Source organism: Trypanosoma equiperdum, assembly GCF_001457755.1.
Source record: "Trypanosoma equiperdum strain OVI genome assembly, contig: ctg_1695, whole genome shotgun sequence".
NCBI lineage: Eukaryota > Euglenozoa > Kinetoplastea > Trypanosomatida > Trypanosomatidae > Trypanosoma > Trypanosoma equiperdum.
Window position 1 is genome coordinate 1 of NW_027123721.1, and position 8,821 is coordinate 8,821.

The 8,821-nt window shown below is 50.8% G+C and overlaps 4 protein-coding genes across 4 annotated transcripts; all 4 read left to right on the forward strand.

Annotated features, from left to right (window-relative positions):
- Window positions 1–263: 263 nt before the first annotated feature.
- On the forward strand, window positions 264–2,249 carry TEOVI_000516300 (glucose-regulated protein 78, putative; the record flags this gene model as incomplete). The annotated part of the gene is made up of 1 exon (XM_067222768.1): window positions 264–2,249. One exon carries the CDS (start codon window positions 264–266, stop codon window positions 2,247–2,249), a length of 1,986 nt encoding a protein of 661 aa, XP_067078869.1.
- Window positions 2,250–2,556: 307 nt separating this feature from the next.
- Window positions 2,557–4,905, forward strand: TEOVI_000516400 (gamma-tubulin complex subunit, putative; the record flags this gene model as incomplete). Its single annotated transcript, XM_067222769.1, has 1 exon — window positions 2,557–4,905. One exon carries the CDS (start codon window positions 2,557–2,559, stop codon window positions 4,903–4,905), a length of 2,349 nt encoding a protein of 782 aa, XP_067078870.1.
- Window positions 4,906–5,659: 754 nt separating this feature from the next.
- Window positions 5,660–7,351, forward strand: TEOVI_000516500 (ATPase family associated with various cellular activities (AAA), putative; the record flags this gene model as incomplete). The annotated part of the gene is made up of 1 exon (XM_067222770.1): window positions 5,660–7,351. One exon carries the CDS (start codon window positions 5,660–5,662, stop codon window positions 7,349–7,351), a length of 1,692 nt encoding a protein of 563 aa, XP_067078871.1.
- A 243-nt stretch (window positions 7,352–7,594) lies between these two features.
- On the forward strand, window positions 7,595–8,551 carry TEOVI_000516600 (receptor for activated C kinase 1; the record flags this gene model as incomplete). The annotated part of the gene is made up of 1 exon (XM_067222771.1): window positions 7,595–8,551. The coding sequence occupies one exon, from the start codon at window positions 7,595–7,597 to the stop codon at window positions 8,549–8,551; it is 957 nt and encodes a 318-aa protein (XP_067078872.1).
- Between the last annotated feature and the right edge of the window lie 270 nt (window positions 8,552–8,821).

Sequence of the window (8,821 nt, forward strand, 5' to 3'; positions counted from 1 at the left end):
TTATCATTATTATTATCAATATTACCATTATTATTATTACGATAATGAGCGTTAGTGCTATTACCGCTGTTGTTGCCATCTTTGTTACCGTGGTGCTTTTTTTCCTTTGGTTCCTGCAACTGCAGCCCGGCATCGTCCTCCCATACTTGCACTCCTGCTCTTCCTTCCTATTTGCATTTGCCCACGTGCCCCACGCGTGCATCACATAAGCATCAAGGAACAAGCAACAGCTATAAAACAAGGAATATCTGCCTCTTTGAAGGATGACATACGAAGGCGCCATTGGTATCGACCTCGGTACGACGTACTCGTGCGTTGGTGTGTGGCAGAACGAACGTGTGGAAATCATTGCAAATGACCAGGGTAACCGTACGACGCCGTCCTACGTTGCCTTCACGGACTCTGAGCGCCTGATCGGCGATGCGGCGAAGAACCAGGTGGCGATGAACCCTACGAACACGGTGTTCGACGCGAAACGACTGATCGGACGGAAGTTCTCCGACTCTGTCGTGCAGTCCGACATGAAGCACTGGCCCTTCAAGGTCGTCACCAAGGGCGACGACAAGCCAGTGATCCAGGTACAGTTCCGCGGTGAGACGAAAACCTTCAATCCTGAGGAGATCAGTTCCATGGTACTATTGAAGATGAAGGAGGTTGCGGAGTCGTATCTTGGGAAGCAGGTGGCTAAGGCTGTCGTAACAGTGCCTGCATACTTCAACGACTCGCAGCGCCAGGCAACGAAGGACGCGGGGACGATTGCTGGTCTGGAGGTGCTGCGCATCATCAACGAGCCAACGGCTGCTGCAATTGCCTATGGCCTGGACAAGGCTGATGAGGGGAAGGAACGCAACGTGCTCATCTTCGATCTTGGTGGTGGCACCTTCGATGTGACATTGCTGACGATTGACGGCGGCATCTTCGAGGTGAAAGCCACAAATGGTGACACCCACCTTGGTGGAGAAGACTTCGACAATCGCCTTGTGGCTCACTTTACCGAGGAATTCAAGCGCAAGAACAAGGGCAAGGATCTCTCATCGAACTTGCGCGCCCTTCGCCGCCTTCGTACGGCTTGTGAGCGCGCCAAGCGCACACTTTCTTCCGCTGCGCAGGCAACCATCGAGATCGATGCACTCTTCGAAAACATTGACTTCCAGGCGACCATTACCCGTGCTCGTTTCGAGGAACTGTGCGGTGACCTGTTCCGTGGTACATTGCAACCCGTAGAGCGTGTGCTGCAGGATGCCAAGATGGACAAACGCGCCGTGCACGATGTGGTCCTGGTTGGTGGTTCCACCCGTATCCCCAAGGTGATGCAGCTTGTGTCTGACTTTTTCGGTGGCAAGGAGCTTAACAAGAGCATCAACCCCGACGAGGCAGTGGCCTACGGCGCTGCTGTACAAGCTTTCATCTTGACCGGTGGTAAGAGCAAGCAAACGGAAGGTCTCCTCCTTCTGGATGTCGCCCCGCTTACGCTCGGCATCGAGACGGCAGGTGGCGTGATGACGGCACTGATCAAGCGCAACACGACGATCCCCACCAAAAAGAGCCAAATCTTCTCCACATACTCAGACAATCAGCCCGGTGTGCACATTCAGGTCTTTGAGGGTGAGCGTACCATGACGAAGGACTGCCATCTCTTGGGCACCTTCGATCTCTCTGGAATCCCCCCGGCACCCCGCGGCGTGCCACAGATAGAAGTGACCTTCGACCTAGACGCTAATGGTATTCTTAGCGTTTCTGCGGAGGAGAAGGGCACTGGCAAGCGCAACCAGATTGTCATCACAAACGACAAGGGTCGCCTGAGCAAGGCTGATATCGAACGCATGGTGTCTGATGCTGCGAAGTATGAGGCTGAGGATAAGGCGCAGCGTGAGCGCATTGATGCTAAGAACGGTCTTGAGAACTACGCCTTCTCGATGAAGAACACTATCAATGACCCCAACGTTGCTGGCAAGCTTGACGACGCCGACAAGAACGCTGTCACCACTGCCGTGGAGGAGGCACTGCGATGGCTGAACGACAACCAGGAGGCCAGTTTGGATGAATACAACCACCGCCAGAAGGAGCTCGAAGGCGTGTGTGCTCCCATCTTATCAAAGATGTACCAGGGCATGGGCGGTGGCGACGCGGCTGGCGGTATGCCCGGAGGTATGCCCGGTGGTATGCCCGGTGGTATGCCCGGAGGAATGGGTGGTGGGATGGGAGGCGCTGCGGCATCGTCCGGGCCTAAAGTCGAGGAGGTTGACTAAGTTCCCAGGTGTATTTCGGACCGGTGCTGCAGTCGTCTCACTGTCTACGGTGATGGTCCGCCGCCACATTTTCTCTTCGTCTCTGTAGCATTTAGGAACCCTCGTTACGGGAAAGATGCGTGACACATTGATGCTACTACTATTATTAATACTCTACTATTATTATTATTATTTTTATTTTAGTTCCCCACCACCGTCATTATTATTATCATTATTATTATCAATATTACCATTATTGTTTTTAATGTAATCATATATGTATATATTCTTTAGTTGTTTTATTTTTTTATTCTTTATTTTTTTTAGTATGTCTGACGGGGTGCAGTATTCAAAAGACGTTTTTCCTGCTCCTAAGTGGCACAGGGCGGAGGGTGATAGCGCTGCTAATAGGGAATGTGTGCAGCGTGTTGTTCCTTTTAAAGCTGTTTCTGCGGGGGAGAACGTTGATTCACTGACATGTGTTGGTGGTAGGCTTCCCTCTGTGGATTCTCTTTCCTCTCCTTTGGAGGGTGGGGAAATTGTGGGTAATGTAGATGATAAGTTAAAGCACTCTCATGTTTCTGTCGTTGATGATCGTCAACCAGTGAGTTCTGTGACCGGAAGGAGAGGGAATAGTTTCGAACTTCCTGGCAGATTAATTGGTCGCAGGGATGGTAGTGGTGGTGTCGTTGGCAGTGGGAGGTTTGAAATTACTCCGTTGAAGCCATCGTCAACGATATCTGGAATCACACCTCGTCATTTTGACGTGCTGCATCCTTTGGAAGATAGCGCTGACCGTGGTAAGCATGATTTTGTAGGTGGTGTGTTGAATGCGGTGAATGACGCCGGAGGTGCGAAGGCCATTGAGGAGTTGGAGTTTATATCGGATATGTTGTTTATGTGGATGGGTGTTGATAAAACGAAATATTTTGCGTATGATAACGCATGTTGTCGTTATGAAATGAACTCTGGATATGGTACCGTTCGTCAGAGGCAGGCTTTTTCTGCTTTTCAAGAGTGTGGTTGTCTGGCACATCAAATAGATGACGCTTTGAGGGGCGGTACGTCGGAAAGATCGTTCTTGCAGCAAAGCCTTCGTGGAGCTGTTCGTCGGCACCTCTCACAGTACCACACTCTTGTAGCGTCTTTTCGTGGGCGGCAGACGCCGCCAATGGCATTTGGTGATTTGGTGGTTGCGTTCAAAAGAGTACAACCGAAACTTCGGGTTTTGCACACAATGCTGAAGGAAACAGAAAACGTGAAGGGTGGCGAACTGGCGTCTAAACTTCAACGTCTGGTACAGCAGGGGTCAAGAAGACTATGCGCACTGCTGTCTGATGTGTATATGGAGGCTGTGAGTCCTCTCCTTCATATGACGGTGTCAAGCATTATAAAAGGTGATGTCTCAGATCCATTTAACGAGTTCTTTGTGAAGTCCGATCCCAGAGTTGAAGATACGTCAGACACGTTTTGGTCTTCTAAGTTTTCCCTTCTGCCAGATATGTTACCAACGACGGTGTCGTATTCGCTGGCGGAGCGGATCAGGCTTGTGGCTAAGAACGTCAGTTTCATTCGAAACTGTTGCAGGTGCAAGCAATGGCACATGGACCCCTCCATTGTTGCAGCCGCTCAAAGTGCAACATTTGATACGCTGGACAGTGTGGTTCGTGATGCCATGAGGTTCACCAATACTGCAGTGCTCCGACTGATTAGGGAGGAGTTCCACCTTGACAATGTTCTGCGTATGGTAAATGCCTTTCTTCTAGTCGGAAACGGAGACTTTTATGAGGTCCTTATACACAAATTGGATCCCGTGCTTGGTAGGATGAGTCACATGGTGCAAACTTCACTGGTGCGCGACCACATGCAAAGCGCCTTGCTTGGCATAACTCCGCACACGAAAAATTTGGATACGGATCTTTTCACGATGCTCCACTGCGAGATAGTTAAGGACGATAAAATCATTGGTTGGGATGCATTTGTTGTCACAATGTCGGTGCCCTCGCCACTCAACAATATCTTCGATGCCAGTGCCATGAAGGTTTACCGGCGCCTGTTTCGCATGATGTTCAAGGTGAAGCGGGCAGAAGTTGCTCTAAAAAACTCATGGAGGCAGAGCGTTGTTTTAGATAGGATCATAGGAGGGCTGCACAACGCGAAGCGGGAGACAACTGCGTGGCGGGAAGTGGCTGCTGATGCGCACCTGCTTGGTCTGCAGCTAAACCACTTTGTGAACAACTTATGGTCTTACCTTGTCGCAGAGGTTTCAACCGTTTCATGGGATCTGCTTATGCGAGCTCTTCGCCAGTGCAACTCCATGGATGACATCCGCGCAGCGCACATATCCTATCTGCAGTACCTCACCCTTCACTCCCTTTTGCACGGAGACTGTACTTCCATTCGGCAAAATATCGAAAGCGTTCTCAGCGTAGTCCGACAATTCGTTGGAGCCCAGGCAGTACTGACTTCACTGCTGGAGCGCGGTCACGGTGACGTGTTTTCCATTAAGAACGAATACCAGAGGCTGGCTGACGACTTCCAACGTGAGATTTCCTCTCTATTAACCACGCTGGAAGAGCAGCATTTGCAGTTCGACTTTCTTAACTTCCTTCTTCTGCGTCTCAACTTCAACCACTTCTATCACGATAATGCATTCGGCGACAACACAGAGTTTTGAGAGTGAGGAGTATGCATACCTTTATGCATGCATGAAGTAGGCTGAGCTTTTTCATCTCTATTTCTACCCTTGACCTGGTTCTCCAGTTCCAGAGTGATAACAGTCGTAACGAGGCTGGTAGAGGTGGAACACGAACCGACGTATAGATGTTTACCCGTTCCCACATAACGGGGGCGTTCGGTTGCTCAAGTTTAACATATTTCCTTTTTGCTGTCGTTTTATTTCCTTTCTTGGTAAGGAACTTTCGAGAGTGTGATGTCGGGAAAAGAGGGATAGAAAGGAAGTTTTTCTTGGGTGACACGCGCATGCTGTGTACGCGTAACTGCGCGTGTTGTGAAGCAAATTCTGTTGAACGTTCCGGTACGTACTACTGAAGGAGTGGTTGGGAGCGGTGTGTTTGTTCGTCTGTGCGTTGTTGCCGCTGACCGCTGTTTTACACCGGCATAGAAGGTATGCATACATATTTCATAAAAGCAGATTAAACGCGATCACCTTCGTATGCGGGTGGCAAGAGTGTGTAGGTGCAATCCAAGGGGGAGTAGAGATGACGACAGCTGATAAGGAAAACTGCGTGTGTGCTGTTGTGGACCGAAGCGCTTCGGTCTGCATCATGGATGAATGCGTTGCCTCCTCTTTTTCTCCTAGATCTGTCGCGCACTACAGGAAGCGTAGGAAGAGGAAGCAATAGTTTTTTCTTTTTTTTTTGCATATTTGCGTAGGTAACAGCAACCCAGAAAGTGATTTAGGGTTATGAATGCAATCAACGTCTGCAGGTAGCGACTTCGCACTTGGCACATCGGTTCCGCCGTTCTTGGAGCTCTTGCCACTACTTGTCATCTTGCTGATATTCGCGTTTGGTATCCAGGCTGTTGTTCTTCTTTCAAAGTCGCGGTGGGAGGATCAGCAGGGAAACGGTGAGGGTGAGGTGGTGCGCACCATCACAGGGACGTTTTACCGCAGTAGCTTTTACCATCGTTTCTATGAAAACTCGAAGTGCGAGCACACAGGTATTCTCTTGAGCTCTACCTTGCTTAATATCGCAAGACATGTGCAGAACGGCTCGAAACAGCTGGTGTGCACAACGGTTTACCCACGCGATGCTCGACACGGACCCGACAAGCAGTCCGTGCTATTCCTTTTTGACCCACTGAAAAGTGATTCGGAGTTGGTACTGGGACCCTCTTCCTTTGAGTCTACCGGCTTCTTTTACGCAGGTGTTGCGCTCCGGGGGTTTAATTTACGTGATCAGCTCCCCCGTTACGCTGTGGCAAGCCTCCCAACGTGTGGCATGTGGATTACGGTGGGTGACGGCATTGAGGTCACGTACCAGCGATGCCGGAAAGATGAAGACTTTGCACAGAGGGTGGATCATGTATTGTATCTGAAAGCGCGTGGGCCCGGCGCCGCGCAAAAACTCGAACGATTTGTTGATCAGTCGCTGAAGGAGTACATATCAAACCTTCCCCGCACGGCCGGTGGCCAGCAGTATCACTTCCAGTTGACCGGCGGGGAGAAGACATTACAATTTACGAAGCAACTACTCTCCACATCAAAGACATTCGACACGTTGTTTTTCTCACAAAAAGATGAATTGCTGTCGCGCCTCGAGCAGTTTGTCGAAAAAAAGGGGCGCTTCGCTATCGAGGGGTTTCCTTACAAATTGGGTTTCCTTGTGTACGGGGAGTCAGGTGTGGGTAAAACCGCTCTGGTCTCCGCCATCGCTGCTTACACGGGTCGACATGTTATTTCGCTACATCTTCCTATCATTTCAACGGACCAGCAGCTTTCCGACATCTTTCTTACCCGAACGCTGCGTTGCACTAAAGATTTTCAACCTTTTGTATACGAACTTGATGATGTTATTTTTCTGTTTGAGGACGTCGACGCAAGCGATGACCTTGTTCGCTGCCGGCAGGCGTCAACGGGACAAGGACCAGAGGGGGGAAACCAGTGTGGATATGGTTTGGGAGGCGCTGCCTCACAACAGGCGCGATGTGATGGTAGGTACAAAGTCCCGGGTCTCTCGGGGTTTCTTAACGTTCTTGATGGCGTGGTTGACATGCACTCCCTAATTGTAGTAATGACAACGCGAGACCCCAATGACATTGATTCAGCCCTCCTTCGACCTGGGCGTTTTGGATACAAGATTCACATGGAGAATATGCGAACGGACGAGCTAGTGGGGCTGGTAGGACTACACTTTGGAACTGAACAACGACACACGGCAGAGGTGGAGGGGAAAACAGAAGGGGAACGCAGTGTGAATGCGGGAAGAAACTTATACCGCCTCAGCAGGGCCGACGAGAAGACGGTTCGTGAGTATATTGTGTCTCGGTGTGGAGAGGAATTTTCAATTAATGGTAGAGTTGCAGAGGCTATGTGTATGGGTAGTGACACCTTGGATGAATTCTTGGCGCGACTTGCTAAATGGTACGGTGAAAAGTAACGCTATTCGTTGTTATGCAGAACAACTGTGTTTTCGTTTCATTTAAGGTCGATGTTAAAGCACGGGTTTTAACCACGTACATTTGGAGGGCTGCATCACTTGCACATCAGATGCAACTTTTTGTCGTGCGGGGCCCCCCCTTACGCGATATTTGGGTCCCTCTACCTGCTTCTTCTTCATTTGGTTTTTGGCGTAGCAAGCTGAGTAGCGCAAGGCTAACCGCTCTATTTTCTGCTCACAATCATGGCTGTCGCTTACGAAGGACAACTGACGGGTCACCGTGGCTGGGTTACATCCCTCGCCTGCCCACAAACGCCTGAAACCGCAACGAAGGTGGTATCCACATCCCGGGACAAGACCCTTCTTTCATGGGGCCCTAACCCCGACCGGCACAGCAGTGAGTGCAGCTATGGCCTTCCCGACAGGCGTCTGGAGGGGCACAGCGCATTTGTGTCTGACGTTGCCCTTTCCAACAACGGGAATTTCGCTGTGTCTGCGTCATGGGACCATTCCCTGCGCTTGTGGAACCTGCAGAACGGACAATGCCAATACAAGTTTCTTGGCCACACAAAGGACGTACTCTCCGTGGCCTTCTCTCCCGACAACCGACAGATTGTCTCCGGTGGTCGTGACAACGCTCTGCGCGTATGGAATGTCAAGGGCGAATGCATGCACACTCTGAGCCGCGGTGCTCACACCGACTGGGTGAGTTGTGTCCGCTTCTCCCCGTCTTTGGATGCCCCTGTCATCGTCTCTGGTGGTTGGGACAACCTGGTGAAGGTCTGGGACCTCGCTACCGGGCGACTTGTCACGGACCTTAAGGGACATACAAACTATGTCACATCTGTGACCGTTTCCCCTGACGGTTCCCTCTGTGCATCTTCCGACAAGGACGGCGTCGCTCGTCTGTGGGACCTGACTAAGGGTGAGGCCCTTTCTGAGATGGCCGCTGGTGCGCCTATCAACCAAATCTGCTTCTCCCCCAACCGTTATTGGATGTGTGCGGCTACCGAAAAGGGCATCCGCATCTTTGACCTGGAGAACAAGGACATCATCGTCGAGCTTGCGCCGGAGCATCAGGGCAGCAAGAAGATTGTCCCGGAGTGCGTTTCCATCGCGTGGTCTGCGGATGGTAGCACCCTGTACTCTGGGTACACGGACAATGTCATCCGTGTCTGGGGTGTATCGGAGAACGCGTGAGGCAGCTAAAGGGCATGTGGTATAAGTGGTTTAATTTTGTGCTTTCTGCGCCTTTTCCCGGGCGTGCATACAGTTGCACGTAACCTAGAAGGGTGTCGCTTGCAATTTTCATTTGGTCAGCAGTTGGAGCTGTCTTTATTTTTTCTTTTTCACCTAACATTTAATGGCCGCGCTTTTGGGTACGGAGGTGCGCAGCGTGTAACGTTGGATTTTGTATGCAACTTTTTATCGTGCGGGGCCCCCCTTACGCGATATTTGGGTCCCTCTACC